Raw genomic sequence first — 17,713 nt, 5'->3', positions numbered from 1 at the left:
CTTGCATTCCAATGGGGAAAATGACATATAAACAATTATGTAGGTACAAGGTATATTCAGATTAGATGGAAGCTAACTTTAGAGGGAAGGTGTCTTTGCTTTCTATTGAATCAATCCTAAGAGTTAAAAGTATATATTTTCAGACAGGTGAGTGGGTAGTGGGGGTGGAACTCAGCCTAGGAAGAGAAGTAGACTCATCCTATCCACAGAGTTACCATGAATGCACTGCTAGGTTAGCTGTTTATTTCCAGTTTCTCTCTGTGTCGTGATACTCTTGAATTTATTACAGAGCTCATAATAATAAACTTGCTGGAATGGGCAAGGTCAATGGAAAGGCCATGAAGTGAAAGGCCTCCATTCCTTTATTCCTTCCCCCTTCCACTCCTCATCCCGCCTGTCTCCCCATTCTGCCAAGACACTGCCAATGCCAGCAGACAACGGCCATTGGATAAACTTCATCTCCACTCAGCCCCACTCTTCACCCTGCCAAAGGTCTAATATGGGGAATCACAGCATCAGTGATTTGAAACTACCCCTGGATTCCTTCCACTTCACTATTCATCAGCATTCCTCTTTTTTCTTAAGTGCCATCACTTAAAGGGGAAAAATTTATACCATTTTTCTTTGCAGGATTTCCCAAATTCTGTGTGATTGCTTTGACCCAAATCTGCTCTTAAGCTATCTTGCTGCAGAGCTCTCACATAAGAGAATCAATTCCTCTAATGCAGCAATTAACATAGAACACAAATGGTTTTGTGATCGTAATTAGGGAGTTTCATTAACCTTGAAATCAATAGCATAAAACAAGTGATGATAACTTAATGTATCCAAGGGGACATCATTAAAAGTATGCTTCTTGCTGCTTGTTTGCTTCCCTTCTCTCCCTCCCCCTACACTGCTTACCTATGCAGTGTTGATACTGATTCAGACAACTTTTTGGTTCTGTCTATGATAGCAAGGTCATAAAGTTGTGCTGTGAACCCCTTGTCTTTTCAGATACATTAAAATATTCATCTCCATGCATAATGTTGTGGAAACTCCAGGGAATAAAGGGAATAAAGTGATCTGGCCTTGCTTTTTTTTTAAGTCAAATTATTTTTGGTTACTTCTTCATTTGAACAATGGTAACATGCATTGTACAGTGTTAATGTTTTAAAATATCAGCTAAAGGAAATTTATGCAAAAATGAAATCATGGGTCTTCTCTATGAACTAAATAGCTCTTTAAGGAAGATCAGGCTCATATAAAAAGACATTCTGTATCTTAAACAAAAGGAAACTTCAGAGCAAGGAACATATATGCAGGTTTGTGATTTTCCACTGTTAAAGAAAGTAATTCCTTCTGACTTGTGTCCATTTGTGACTGTTTGACCTATTTTTAGGTGATGATTTCTTATGTCTAGAAGCAGCATGCCTTAATAGATACAGTCCTGGGACTTAGAATCAAAAAGACCTGAATTCAAATCCTACCCCTGATGGTTACTATATATTATATTTAGAAGCAGCAAATTACGCAGTGGATAGATTGCTGATAGTAAAGGAGATCTGAATTTAAATTCATCCTTACCCACTTAATAGTTGTATGACCCTGAACAAGTTACTTACCCTCTATCTCAGTTTTTTTATCTGTAAAATGGAGATAATAATAACACCTACCTTCCAGGGTTTTTGTGGGTATAAAATAAGATATTTGTAAAACACTATATAAATAGTGAGGGAAGATAGGCAGCACACTGAAAGAATGTAAGATATGGAGTTAGGAATACGTGAATTCATTGAAAACTATCCTTACATGTAACTGGAAAATAATAAAAAAAAAATACTTTTATAAAAATAAATAAATAAAGGAATACCTGAGTTCAAATTCAGCCTAAGACACTAACTAGGTAGGTGATCCTGGGCAAATCACTTAATCTTGTTTACCTCAGTTTTCTCATTTGTAAAATGAGCTGGAGAAGGAAATGACAAACCACTCCACTATCTATGCCAAGAAAATCCCAAAGGAGCTCATGAAGAGTTGGACAAGATTGAAATGACTGAACAATATAAATAGTAACCATTATTGTGTAAACCTGGGAAAAGATATATTAGTTTTAAATTAATAAAGGAGACTTTTAAAAACATCTTCTTGTAACAAGTTTGCCTTTAAGTATTATAGTCTGAAATCTAAGACTCTGGAATTTAATGATTCTTCTTTAAAAATTTTGATTTTTATGATTTATGATTTATGTGATTTCCTTTCAGACAGTTTAGGTGTCATTTCATGTATGGGTGTTATACTGATTAAATTAAGCAAATATTCATTAAGAACCTACTCTATGAAAGGTACTGTGTTATGTTCTGGGAATACAAAGATAAAAGTGACATAGCCCTTTTCCTCAGGAAGCTTAGAGATATTGTCTCCTTGACTTAACCTCTTTGGACCTCAAGTAACACCCTAGGCAAACTGGGTAGCACATTAGTCAGAATGCTGGGCCTCAAGTCTGGAAGATCCGGGTTTAAATCTAGCTTTAAACATTTAGTAGCTATATCACCCTGGGCAAATCACTTAACCACTGTCAGTATTAGTTTCCTCAGATATAAAATGTAAAAAGTCTTCCTCTTTTGCCTCATGCATGGAGATGATAGAGTTTTTGAAGGTTGTGCCAGTAAAACCCAAACTCTGGAGGATTCTATCAAGCTAGATAGGCTTGGAGTACAGACCCAACAATGTATTCTATATCTGTTAACTGAGAACCCAAGTAAAATTAAGTTCCCAGAGGCCCTAGGAAGCTCAGCATTTTTTTTTTTTTTAGTCACAGAAACATGGGAAGGTGGTCTAATAAGGCATAGAAGAATTGCAATCTGCATTAGTGAAGGGAACATCTACAAAAAAGAAGCCCTAACCACTTGAAGAACTGCAATACCCCTTGAGTAAACTTTTTTAACTCAGTGTCACTGATGTAATTGAATAATAGGAAAAAGCTCAAAAGGCAGTTCAGAATGTTGAAAAATAGCTATTTTAAACTTTAATTGCCTTGTAGAATCTCTTCATGAATGAATATTCCAAAAACTTCAATATCCCTTGCCAGCTATTCAGCCAGTGAGAAATCAAAGGACATTTCATGAAAAGAAAGTTAGGACTGTTGCCTTAAAGCCGTTTATGTTGGTGAAACTAGGGAAGCTAAATGGTAACAGAGGATAAATTTGTATCCGTAAAATAACTTGTCCTAAGACTTTGAAGTTGAAAAACATCATTTTCCCCCTCTTTGGTCTCTCTGTGTTTACATCTATGCTTTCAGAAATCATGGAAATTCTTGTGTTGTTAAAGGCCTTGTTAAAAAAAAAATGACAGTTGGGAATGTAAGAGTATTTTCTCTATCTCTAAAAATTGAAACATAATTTAAAAAGAAATAAATGTAAGGACAAGTATCTTTCAAACCTTAATATTTTGATTCACCGTGCAAGCTTTTAAGATAAGATCCATTTAAATTATATTCTAACTATTATGATCCAACCATGGAAAAGTTACTCTCCCTCTCTGAGACTCAGTTTCCTGATCTGTTAAAATTGGAAGTAGGACTGCCTGATTGCTAAGATATGTTTTCCATTTTTAAAAATATGTAGAACTCTTACAAAAGCAAATTATTTATGACAAAATATTAAGGAGATATCAAAACAAACTCAATGCCATTAAAAAAGATTATCCAGTAATTAATTTTCCCATTAATATAAATATATATTTCAAAACCTAATTCTTCATGTCATATTTTATAAATCAGAATGCCATTCTTTTTTATTGATTCTTTTTTTGCATAGAATAATAATCTAAATCAATAGGTATGATAATTGTGTCAAAATTGATGGATATTCAGAATTAGTAAACACCTAAGCATTTAAATATTAATCATCTTTATATACCCAGAACCAGGTACAGTGCCTTGATATAATAGGTACTTAATAAATGCATTTAAATGAATTTATAGTATCAAGTACAATATAGGACTCATACATACATAGAAGTAGACTTAAAGAATTCACATACCTCTCAAGATTCCAAAATTTCTGCAAAGGGAGCCATTTCCATGGCTATGGAATTGGGGCTACAGTCTATAAAAGCAATCTTGTTTCACAAATAGAGGAATGTACTTGGAGTTTTCCTGTATGAGATTAATACCATCAAATGTTTACATTACTATAGCAATAAACTTCTTATCCCCACCACCAACACTACCAAGCACATAAAGTGAATCAATGCCAAGTAAAAACTTATATAAGATTCCCAAATCTTTAGAAGTGTTGATTACCCCAGTTCTCAAAAGCTTGCTGAATTTTATATGGAAAAAAAAATGTGTGTATATCAAGATATGGATAGATAAGTAGATAAATATGGTAACTATGTACAAATTGCAATCACACATATAATTCTCATTCATTATATCCAATTAATTTTACTCTCTCATTATTTTGTAACTCCTCGATTGGATCCTTTAGGATGTTAACATCAATAAGAATAAATTATTAGTCTATTCAGGAGAAGCATGTACTTTGAAATAATGATGCCACAAGACACTATATACTGCTTAAGTTTTTTTTTATTTTATTATTGCTCTATATAGAAGAGATTGAAATTGATCTCTCCATATTAAAAAAGAAAATGGTAAGTTTATGTAAAAATGATTGTTATCCTTTGTTAAACAGTTCATATGCACGGTGTCCTCTAGTGGCCAAGAAGGCCCAATTTGAATATTGTCTGTGAGTTTGTAAGGATTATTTTACTTTGTTCAAAGTAACTCACCCAGAATCAGGACCAGAAATCTTGGGTAATATTTCAGCACAAGTACCTCTGTGTGCTGTGGAGACAGAAAAAAAAGTAAAAATTCATATTTTTAGAGAAATATAAGATTACAAAATATTTTCCTCATAGCTCTAAGATAACTAGAGCAATTATTATTACCCCCACATTACAGAGGGGGAAACTGTATATATAAAATGTCCAAACTGGGATTCAAACTCAAATATTCTGACTTGAGGCCTCCAGTATCTGTTTTTTAAATTATACCTCTAATCAATCAATTAATAGGAATTTATTCATTATTTACTAGGTTCCAAACACCATACTATGCAAAGAAAAAAGTGAAATAATCTTTAGCCTCAAGCAGCCTACATCCTGTTAGCGGAGATAATATATGTATATATGCAGACCTATAAAAAGAAACTGAGGGCAGCTAAGTGGTTCAGGGGATAAAGCACCCGCCCTGTATTCAGAAGGACCTGAGTTCAAATCTGCCTTCAGACACTTGATACTTACTAGCTGTGTGACCCTTGGCAAGTCACTTAACCTTCATTGCCCTTCCAAAAAAAAAGGAAAAAGAATATCAGTAAAAATCTGTTTAGGGGGCAACTAGGTGGTACAGTGGATAAAAGCACCAGCCCTGGATTCAGGAGGACCTGAGTTCAAATCTGGCCTCAAACACTTGACACTTACTAGCTGTGTGACCCTGGGCAAGTCACTTAACCCTCATTGCCCTGCCCCCCCCCCAAAAAAAAATTGAAAATAAATACAATGTGGTCGAAGAGAAGGGGGAATAAGAAAGACTTCCTCTTCTAATTCTCAAATAATTAGAACATTTTAGACCTATCAGGGACCTTACAGTTCATCTCATCTGATTCCTTAATTTTTAAATTGAGGAAATAGAAGACCATGAGATAATAGATCGAGGACAGGACAGGATCTTAGAGTCCAGCTTCCTCATTTTACAGATCAGAAACTGAGACCATGCGAGGTTACCCAAGATCACACAAGTATTGTGACTGACCCAGGATTTGTTTTTTAAAGTACATTCATGTTTATCCTTGGTTACTGCTTATCCAAAGCACATTGAGACAACTGGAAATTTCCCAATTTGATGTTAGGCAAATTTTCTGGCTCTACTCTTAATCATTGAAATGATCATTGGGCTGTTGGTAAATAGCATAGACCGGGGAATTGACAAAGAGGTTGATGTTTTAAGACTTTGGGGAAGCAGATATGATATAAATAAAGAAATGATAACCAAACAGATAGATGGATAGATTAATAGCCCAGAATTTTCCTTATAAGAGTGTACACCACATACTAATTTTCCTCAATCAGAAAATGCTAAGTACTCTGACTGTGTCACTTATCTCATGCTAATTTGTTTCTGGCTAGAATGTTGAGACCTGCCTAAAATCATCATTTCTCTTCTCTTCCAGAGAAAATAGAGAGCGGAAAGTCAAGGATGATAGGGCCTTAGAATAATCTTAAACAAATAAATCCATAGAAAGATGAGGATGGTGTACAATTGTTATTAACTAATGTACTTAAAACCTTCAATACAATATTTCAATTTTAAGCCAATTTAGACAATGTTCTTTTTCTTTCTTTCTAAATTCAGGGGAAACTTGGAGTTCCAGGATTACCAGGATACCCAGGAAGACAAGGTCCAAAGGTAAAGAAAATATTTGGTTGGGTTTTATATTTTTGCCTATCTACATTTTCTAAAGAAAATTATTTTTATGAGAAACATCAAAGCAATGTTCTTTAGAGATTTATTTTTAGCAAAGAAGACAAAAGTTTCATAAGTAATATATACTACATATCACAAAAGGAAATCAGACAAAAGTGGATATTTTAAATTCAAAAGAGAAAGAAAGAAAGACAAAAGACCAGATCTTATTTTATTTCAGAAAATATTAGTAACAAAATCCCTGTTAAAAATCTGAGCCACATTTGAATTATGTTGTCTCCAGTACAGATATGTCCAAAAATGTTTTACCTTTGAAGGTATTTTTTTTCTTATGGTGTTAACTACCTTACTGCCTCCTTTTACTTTAAACCTTTTCTAGACAAGGTTGTGGAGTGAAAAAAGCATGTTTCCAATCTTTCATTTTCACCTCTGTCTAGTGCCCTGTGTTATAGTACTACTTGCTCATTTAAATTGGCAATTTGTAGGGGATTTTTTGGGGGTAGAGTCTCTCCCAACTCTGTTCTCCTTTTTTTTAATAGAATAAATTACAAAAAAAACTTAACTGAATAAACTTTCATTTATGATTCTTGTCTACCTGATATGTAAAGCTATCAGGTAATATCCATTTAGGTTTAAAGCAAAATATAATAAAAATCTATACAGGTTTGACATATATGTGCACATATTCCATAAACATATATTTGTAAGTTTATTAATTTGTATAGTCACTCCAAGGATTCAGATTAAAATCCATCCGCACCTCTGTGCTATGACACTTCTTCCTCCATCTCTTTCCCATTTCTTGCTCTGAAAACTATCATCAAATGGACACAGTATTTTCACTGGTATGTCAATGAACCACTCTTTTATGAAATTAACCACATCTGATTTCTGGACCACATACTGTTCTCAGCCTAACATGTGTGTGTGTGTGTGTGTGTGTTTGCATGCATGTGCATATATACACATTCATCTCACTCCTATCTAATCCTAATTTACTGTTCTCACCCCTATTTCCAATACTGGCTACTTCTCTCATATAACCCAACTCTCTGACTCTGAGTTACCATCACAGTGGGGGTAGACATGAAATCAGAATGCTTCTTATTCCTCATTGATACTTCCAGACTCATGTTCTACCACCTTCACTAAAGCAACCTCTTTTCCTTTGAGATTCATGCTGTCCAAAAAGATCACCTAGAAATATCTAGGTAGCACAATGAATAGAGTACTAGGCTTAGAATCAGGAAGACCTAAGTTCAAATCCATTCTCAGACACTAGCTCTGTGACATTGGGCAAGTCCCTTAAGCTCTGTTTGCCTCTTTCCTCATCTATAAAATGAACATAGTAATAATGCTTTCTTCCTATGGTTGTTGTGAAGATCGGGTGAGATATTTGTAAAGCTCTTAGCAAGGTTTCGAGTACATAGTAGGTACTATATAAAGTACTTAGTCTTTTTTTCTCCTCCTCCTCCTCCTCCTCCTCCTCCTCCTCCTCCAGGGACTGGTGATCCCGTGCCTGATACATAGCAGGCACTTAATAAATGTTTTTAATTTATTGGTTGATTATCAAATCCTGGAACATTCTCCTTTTTTCAATGGATTTAGTGCCAGGCTCAAAGTTTTTCCTTCCTATTTTCTTCCCTAATCAGTATAAATATTGATGTTCCCTGACATACCCAAACCTCCAAATTCCTCAGTCTACTCTATTCCCACAGCATATTATCCCTCCACTCTAGCCAGCTATACAGAGATAATTTGGCATTCATTCTTTATCTGACCATAATCTTTTATCGTTCTATCTTTTTCTCAGCCTTATGACCGACCCTATGTCATTTCTCATCACCATAACTTTCTGTCCTTCTACTCCTCAGTTCTTTCACAGGTCATGTACTCCTGCACCAGCTACATTCTCCTCTCTTCACTATCTCAACCCCTTGGTGAACCAATTCGTGTACCATGCACTATTCTCCACCCATGATTCCCTTTCCCTCATGTTCTATCACTGATTGTACCTTGCCAAACCACAACCCTAAATTACTTCCAGTATTTTCCTCCTTTGCTCCTATTCACATGCTACTGAATATATTTGGAGGAAATAGCATAACATTGCTGATTGAGGCCACTCTAAATTTATGTTATTTAACTTCACCTGGGTCCTCATGTCAATCCATCAGGCAGTTATTCAACTAGCTTTTATTAAGCTCCTATTCTATTCCAGGCATTCTAGTCTAGGTGAAGCCCTAGAGATACAAAGAAAAATTTTAAAAAATTCAGTAATGCAAATACTGTATTTTCTCCAATAGATTCATTATCCTACAACAGCTGTTCAAAGCTTTCTTGTCTTTTCTCAAGGCTCCTTTGACACATTCATACCCCACCCTCTTAGCTGAGGACCCTTCCTCATAATGCATCAAAAAATGTGAGATCATTTGGCAAGAACTCCTTCTTCTTCCCTCCCCCTAATCTCACATCATTCAGACCACCCCCTACCCTCCAATATTTCCTCCTTCACACTGGTCTCACATGAAGAGATGCACCTTCTCCTTTCCAAAGCCAACCCCTCTACATGCACCTTTGATCTCTTCCCCAGCAGATTCTTCTCTTGATCATCCCCACTCTCTCATTTTCAATCTCTTCATATGTACTAGCACTTTCTGCACTACCTATAAAAACAGCTATGTCTTCCCCATCCTTAATAAGGCAACAACCAACACAAAACACTCATGTGATCCCGTCATACCCACTAGTTATCATCTTCTATATCTCTTCCCCTTCATGGCTAAACTGCTTGAGATATGCATCTTTCCACTTTCTTTTCTCCTGCTCTCTTCTAAACCCTCTACAATCTGACTTGTGATCCCATCATTCAATTGAAATTGCCCTTTCTAAAGTTATTGATTCTCCTTATTGCTCAATTTAATGGTCTTTTCTCAATCTTCATTCTTCTTGACCCATAATAAATAATAATAATAGTAATATAGCTAACATTTATATAGCACTTACTATGAGCCAGGGACTATGCTAAGTGCTTTACAATTATTTTCTCTTTTGATCCTCACAACCACCTTGGGAGGTTAGTACTATTATTATCCTTGTTTTATAGAAAAGGGAACCGAGGTTGAGAGAGAATGAATAACTTGCTTAAAGTCCTATAGTTAGTGAATATCTGAGTGAGGCCAGATTTGAGCTCAGGTCTTTTTGACTTTAGGCCCAATACCATATGCACCATGCCACCTAGTTGCCTCATTTTACACTATTATTCACCCCCGCTGTCTGAATATTCCGTTTTCACTAGGTTTTTGTAACACTGTTTCTATCTGTTCTATTTCTCAGTCCCAGTTTCTCTTATTGATTCTTTATCTGTATTCTACTTACTAACTCTAAATGCACTGCTCTATGCTGTCTACTTGTCTCCTGGTTGATGGCATCAGTTCTCATAGGTTCAATTATTATTTCTATGTTGATTGTTTCTAGGTCTGTATATCTAGTGCTAGTCTGCCTCTAGAGCCCTAGTCACATATCACCAACTACCTTTTAGATTTCTCAAACTGGATGTCTTGTAGGCATCTCAAATATGATTTCTAAAAGACAACTTAATTTTCTTCTCAAACTCTTTCTTTCTAAATTTCCTATTATTGCCTTACAACACCATCATCCTTCCCTTCACCTAGCTTCACAACTTTAGTGTCATCTTTCTCAGTCACCTTTCTTAACAAATCTGTTGCTGAATTTTGTGGTTTCTATCTTCACAATATCTATTGAATATATCCTCTTCTCTATGGTTCTCTCTCTCTCTCTCTCTCTGCCTTCTTCTCTTTGTCCCTCTCTCTATCTGTCTCTGTCCTTAACTTTCTCTTTTGGGGGCAGCTAGGTGGCACAGTGGATAAAGAACTGGCCCTGGATTCAGGAGGACCTGATTTTAAATCCAGCCTCAGACACTTGACACTTACTAGCTGTGTGACCATGGGCAATTCACTTAACCCTCATTGCCCCACAAAAAAAAATACACACACTTGAAAAAAAATTTTGTCTTTTCATCTCTGTCTCTCTTTCACTCTGTCTCTTTCTCACATACATAAGCATATATATGTGTATACATATATATATATACATAAACACATATGTGTGTATAGATACATATAACATAGACTTTTAATAATTGTTTGCTGAGTTAAATTTATCTATCAGTGATAATTTTTTCAAGTGACTCATGTGCCAACACTGTGTTAGTCCCTGGAAATTCAAAGATACAATTAAAAAGAACCAAAACCCGGGAGACTAAATTTTTAAAACTCCATTGAGATATTCTATGCATGATTCTCTACCTTGTATGTTCATATTTCTTTGCATGCTTTTTTCTACCATTAGAATATGAACTTAATATAGAAAACATTGTGTAAATCCTTATTAGCTGAATGATAGCAAATTAATATTATATTTCACATTATTAATTTGACAAGATATAGGAGGACAAAAATCTTTCATGGTTAGCTGAAAGGAAAAATGCCAAAAGAAGTTTTAAAATCTTTCACCAAAGTCTTTTGCTTGGATCATAGGTAAAGAAAGTAAAAGCTATAAATAAAGAAAAGCTTTTTGTAGCACCCCATCCTATGTCCACCACATGATTTATATAGAATGAGAAGAAAATCTATTCACAGAGCTTTAAGGAAGAATGAGTAATTAATACTTCAAAAAATCTTGGCACATTCAAAGATTTTTTTCCTTTTCTTAGTGGTTTCATCTTAGGGGAAAAGGTATTATTTTATCAATTTTTTACTTTTGAAGTGAAAGCTAAAATTCATTTTATCTCTTGATATTTTAATGCATTCAGAATTTCAAGTATTATGGTAAGCTCATTTTAAAATATATGAATGAAAGCTGTATTGTGTCTTGAAAAAAAATATCCAATTTAAGTATAACACCCTTTTCAATGCTTATTTTATTTCAAATTAAAGATAGGCTATATGGCTAAAAATATCACCAAGCATTTATAACTGATTTTTAACATGTTTTTCTTTTATAGGGTTCCACTGGCTTTCCAGGATTCCCAGGTGCTAATGGAGAGAAAGGTGCCAGGGTATGCTATATAAGAGTCCCTTCTCATACATTTAAATAGAACTGTACCAGCAATTTTGAGAGTGATCTTGTGTCAGATTTTTGTTTATACAAATCTAGAAAGCTGTAAGTAGGATGGGAAACTTGTGCTAATTGCACAAATGAAAAATAATAAGCTGTAAGATAGTGCTTTATCTATCAAAGCAGGTGGGGGCAGTTAGGTCTCACAGAGGATAAAGCACCAGCCCTGGATTCAGGAGGACCTGAGTTCAAATCCAGCCTCAGACACTTGGTACTAGCTATGTGACCCTGAGCAAGTCACTTAACCCTCCTTGCCCTGAAAAAAAAATAATAATAATTAAGTCCACCCTATATACCAAAGTGTTTTGAGAGCAGTTAGGTGGTGCAGTGAATAGAACACTGGCTCTGGAGTCAGGAGGACCTGAGTTCAAATCCGGCCTCAGACACTTGACACTTACTAGCTGTGTGACCCTGGGCAAGTCACTTAACACTTAACCCCAATTGCCTCACCAAAAACAAAAAACAAAAATAAAAACAAACAAAGAAAAAAAAAAACACAGGTGGGAAAAAAACTCATAAATACTCTGCAAAGATTGTCTCTGTAAGACATAGGTTAAGATGGTCATTGCTCACCATACCTGAAGCTCAGCTCAAAGAGACTAATCACATTTTTAGAAAACTGATGAAATGATCAGAAGTGAACGAATATCTTGGAAACCTCAGATGAGAGTAGTTTAGCAAGGCATTAAGTCATGCTGACATAATAGATCTCATTGATGTGCCTCTAATTCATTTCAATTACCAATTTAAAAGTCACTGTATTCTAAACAAGTTTGTGAGAGGTATCATTATTTCAGCTGATTTTATTCTTACACCATTAGAGTTGCTTTAGAAAAGATGAAGTTCCATGTTATTGTTGTTTTTTCATCAAGACAATGAAGGCAACACACTGTTCAACTTTTTTTGGTCTCTAATAATTATTGTCTTAAAGAGATAGACATAGGGGGCGGGTAGGTGGTGCAGTGGATAGAGCACTGGCCCTGGATTCAGGAGTACCTGAGTTCAAATCTGACCTCAGACACTTGACATTTACTAGCTGTGTGACCCTGGGCAAGTCACTTAACCTCCATTGCCCCGCCCCCCCCAAAAGAGTTAGACATAGAGGGTTAATAGAAATAAATATCTAATATGTACCAAGTGTGGGAAAATTTGGACCATGATATACAGTAAATGTGGTTGGCAGAAATTTTTTAAAAAATGATTGAAAATTGAGATGCCTCATTTAAAAAGAAAACAACTTACATTTGGGTGAATTACACAATAGTATGGCTATTTATTGAAGTGCCTTATTTATATTTCTTTCCTCAAAAAAATAACATCATTGTTAAATTTTGTAATCTGTATTTTCTTTATTTACACTCCCTTCTTTAATTTTCATGGGGAATAGACTAAGTCCATAATTTTGCTGGATTCAACTCCCATTTCTTACTTTTTCCCTTGGCCCTCTTTAAGTCACTGTTATAAGAGGGTTGGGCTTGCAATTGTGATCCTTGATTCTGTAGTGCCCTTCTCTCTAAGATTTCCTTGTAGTTAGATATAAAGTAAATGAACAACTTGCAATAATATAGAGGGTCCCATGGGAAACCTTGCTTCCATAAACTGTCCAGTGATTTTAATGAGATGGTCAGCTTTTAGGGAAAAAATACTGTTTACTTAAATTAAAATGCAGATCAAAATAGATGAAAAATGGCATCTTTGTCTTGATGGGGTTTTATAGTACCTCATTCAGCCAGAGATCTATAATTTGCTGTAATATACTGTATCATGAAATCATTTGAACTGTCTTTGGCAGGGTGTAGCTGGCAAACCCGGCCCCCGGGGACAGCGTGGTCCAACTGTAAGTTCCTTCATTTAAATAATGGGCTTTATATTTGCATTTTGAATTCAATATCTTGAGAAAAAATGTAAAGGGAAAATTGACTCAACTTCTGAAAAATGTTCATGGTCATTCTCATCCTTTTCATTCTCAAACCCCCAGGGACCAAGAGGTTCAAGAGGTGCAAGGGGTCCCACAGGAAAACCAGGCCCAAAGGTAATGTGATAGTTATTCTTTAGCTATTTGATTCCAGTCAGAAGCTGTCTGACAGGGAAAAGAATGTTAATTCCTTTTTCTGCTTTTCCTTTTCTTCAGGGTACTTCAGGTAGTGATGGTCCACCTGGTCCACCTGGTGAAAGAGTACGTAAGATTCAACTGCATCCTGTAGATAGGAACTTTTTGTTACAATTTTATTTTTTTAACATGTATTCATCATTTATGAGCAGAGAAATATGACCCTGTATGGCATGCACACATAAAATCTACACTCCAATTAGACAGAGTCTGGTGGGTGAAAGATGAAACTGCTGAAGAAACAAAGAATTGAGCTTCCAACCATATCGATTTATTAAACAACGCATGTCAATTGCCTAATGAGTCAGGACCAGACTTCCTCAGCTTAGGGCTGGATGCCAAATGGAGGGGGGGGCGGGGAGAGGCCAGATTTTTATACATTAAAAACAACTGATCGAATATTACTAATTAATTTAATAAAAAGAATTGACCAGGATAACAAATAATGTAATCTGATATCTCATTGGAGGAAAGATTGAGATTTTTTGAGTTGGGAGTGGGGAAGTGAATAGGTGCAATTCCATGAAATAAAAAAAAAAGAGGTGTCACACTGCCCCAGACTGTCTGTATTCAATCAAAGGAATGTGAAAATAATAATTCATTGATCAGTGTAGGGCCAGTTTTCAGATAAGGCATATTAGTTACTTGAGATACATAATTGTGAGAAAACTCCTTTGGATTTAATTGGGCTTCAGTTCATCATAACCTAGGTTCTTCCTTAAGGGTCTCTAAACAGCCAGCAAAGGTAGTATAGCTTCCCAGCCACACAGGCCTAGGTTCAAACAATGCAAAAAGTTTTTCTCCCAATTCCCACAATTGAATGAAGTTTTGTCACAAGACAGAAATTGGACTACACCCATAATTGAACAGAAAGGGAACTATCTAGCTCCAGAATTGAGTCACAAGACGGAGTCAGTGTGGTTCACTCAATTCCCACCACTACTTGATGTTTTGATACCCCCAATTCCCTCAAGACCAGAATCACACAGTAAAGTGATGCCTCATTCTTTATTGCACAGATTTGAAAGAGTAGGTAAATCAGAATCATTTGTTATTGAATTCAAAATGAGAAAAATTGTGTACGGAACTGATCCACAGTTTCCTTCTCAAACTCAGACCAAACCTTCTTAATGGTCTAGAAAATTCTTATAAAGACCATGATGTCCCTTATCACCTTCCAGGGCATTTCATTTGAGTATGCATTCTGGACATGCAAGATTATGCTGGTGAAATGGAGTCCACCATTAGCCATTAAGCTACAATCAATATACATTCAAATCAAGATAAAGCATCTATTCCAGTAAATAGAAAAACTATTTAGAAAAATTGATTTTCAATTGCTACACAGTGGAGCTAACTACAGATGAGTGAGCATGCCCTCTGTTTGCTACTGGGAGAAGTTTAACTTTTATATAACTAGATTAATTTATAGTCTGCCAATTCTTGCCCTAACAACACTTTTAAAATTAAGAAATAATTAATACAACCTATCAAAGGTATAAACCCATATATTTCTGTTTCATCACAATTTGGGTTTTTTTAAATAAAATAAATACACTTTAATACAAAATGTACACCCAGAAAAGATCTCAAAATGTAAAGTGAGGACAAAGAGGAGGAAAGGAGGAAAGGACAATCTAATTTGGATGAAATTATATTTGTGAGCTAGAAAAATGTCAGTAGATGAAGAATTAAATGTTTCTGTAGTTTGATTTTTTAAAAGAAGCTTTATTTTCTGACAGAATTTCCTACTCTATAAGCCAATGAATTTTGCATTTCCTTAATTTCTTTCCAAAGCTAATTTTGTTTGCCAGTTTGCAGGTTAGAGTCAATATTTTCTTAATGCCCAAATGGAGTGCATCCCATTTGCTAAAGTTCAGGGGAAAAATGAGCATATTACAAATTTTGATTATCAAAGATTTAATTCACTAGGAAAACCCACTTTCCCCTTCAGGGAAAATCTTTCCCAAAGCAATACAGATATATACATAGAAATTTATATGATTTTCAATTTAATGTTAAAGTTTCTATTGACAAAAATTCACAAGTCATATGACCTACAATGTAGAAAAATGCTCAATTGTTAAAAATATCGATCCGAAAATGCAGAGACTTTGTATTTGTGTATATAAAAAAATAAATCTTATGGACTCCATTTTGTATACTGCAAGCAGATTAAATTTTGAGAGGAAAGTATAAAAAAGTGAAACTTGTTATATTTAGAAGACCCAAAATAATAGTGCATTCAATACTTTGAAAGAAGAAAATAATGGTTTTAGGGTTAAGAGGAGTTCTAACCCTTCCTCTTGACTTCTTAGTTATATGATTTGGAGTAAGTCACTTATTAATTGTTTCTGTTTTCTCCATCCTCATAACATTCAGTCAATATTTAAAGTCCTTCCACAGTCTGGCTTCACCTACCTTTCCAGTATTATTCCTCATTACGTCCCTTCCATTTCAGTTCAACTAAGTCTACTACTTCCCGATAGATGACATTTTGTCTTCTGTCTCATTGTGTGGTATATATTCCCTCTGTACCTCTATATAATAGAGTTCTTAGCTTCTCTCAAAGCACAGCTCACTTTACCCAACTTCCAATTAATTAGCACTCTTTCTGGAGCAGCTAGGTGGTGCAGTGAATAAAGAACTGGCCCTGGAGTCAGGAGGACGTGAGTTCAAATCTCACCTCAGGCACTTACCAACTGAGTGACCCTGAGTGAATTAACCCCAATTGCCTTAATTATTGAAGGCCATCTCCAGTCATCCTGATGAATATATTGCCATTGGACTGAGATGGCTCTGGAGGAGAGAGTGAGATTGGTGACCTTGCACAGCCCTACTTCACTTAAATCCAATTCAGTGTGTCATGACATCACCCTGATGTTATGGTTCTCTTTGATAATAAGGGACAAACAACAACAAGTACTCTTTCCATATTGAAATTATTTTTTATTACTTTATATAGTCTATTCACTTATTTCTGTACAAATTTTATGCACTACGAACAGCCTTTACCTTTCCCAGGAGAATGTAAGCTCCTTGAAGGCATGACTATTCCTCAAGCCTAGCATAGACCCTTCCACATAGTAATACTCAGTAAACATTATTTGCTTTGTAAATTGAAATGATTGGACTACATAATTTTAAAAGTTCCTTCCAGCTTTAAGATTCTATAAATTTCATAATAAAATGTAATTGGGAAAACAGAGAGAGAAATGTATATAGCACCATTGCCTTGGGTATGAAAATATTTATTTCTGGCTACAAATATAAAAAGTAGAATCCATTAAAAATATAATTTCACTGATCTGGATATATTACATGTCAAAAATAAAACTCTGTATGGTAAAAGCATGAAAATAGATGACTAGTCTATGCCATTAAGTCTTGTTCCCAAAACCAATCTTAAAGGCATTAATATAACTCATACATTTATATCTCTCACCTGTGTATCAGTTTTTGAGTCAACATTATTTAAGGCAAAAAATTCCCTGAATTTTTCCTACTATTCCATTAGTTTGCACATGTGCACACATGCAAAAATAGGCACACATGTATGCACAATATGTTTGTCATTTTTTTAGTCAGTGTTAGTTTCTTTTCCTAATAGTTATTCATACTGAGTATGAAGAATTTGCTTTATAATAAACTTATCAGAGGAAATAGAAATATTGTCCCCATTTTATATATAAAGACATGAAATATCTAACTGGACTATTCCAAGGATTCAATGAAGCTAGGTTGTATAGTGGAGAGAGCTGTAGGCCTGGAGTCAAAATGACCTGGGTTCAAATTCACCCTCAGACACTTACTAGCTGTGTGACCTGAGCAAGTCACTAAACCCTGTTTTCCTCAGTTTCCTCATCTGCAAAATGAGAAGGAAAAGGCAAACAAATGGGGTCTCGTGGAGTTGGACATAACTGAAAAACCAATGAACAACAAAAATTAGACTGTTGTAAGGATCAAATGAAATAAAGTGCTAAAATGTTGCCTAT

General features: G+C 35.2%; 1 protein-coding gene across 1 annotated transcript in view; it reads left to right on the top strand.

Moving 5' to 3' along the window:
• Nucleotides 1–17,713, top strand: part of COL11A1 (collagen type XI alpha 1 chain) — a 290,689-nt gene that overhangs the window by 150,537 nt on the left and 122,439 nt on the right. Inside the window, 5 exon segments of the mRNA XM_044002791.1 lie at nt 6,398–6,451; nt 11,496–11,549; nt 13,401–13,445; nt 13,587–13,640; nt 13,740–13,784. Coding sequence (XP_043858726.1) covers nt 6,398–6,451; nt 11,496–11,549; nt 13,401–13,445; nt 13,587–13,640; nt 13,740–13,784 — 252 coding nt within the window.

Source organism: Dromiciops gliroides, chromosome 4, assembly GCF_019393635.1.
Source record: "Dromiciops gliroides isolate mDroGli1 chromosome 4, mDroGli1.pri, whole genome shotgun sequence".
NCBI lineage: Eukaryota > Metazoa > Chordata > Mammalia > Microbiotheria > Microbiotheriidae > Dromiciops > Dromiciops gliroides.
The sequence above is the reverse complement of the archived record's forward strand: the minus strand, read 5'-3'. Positions and strand labels throughout refer to the sequence as shown.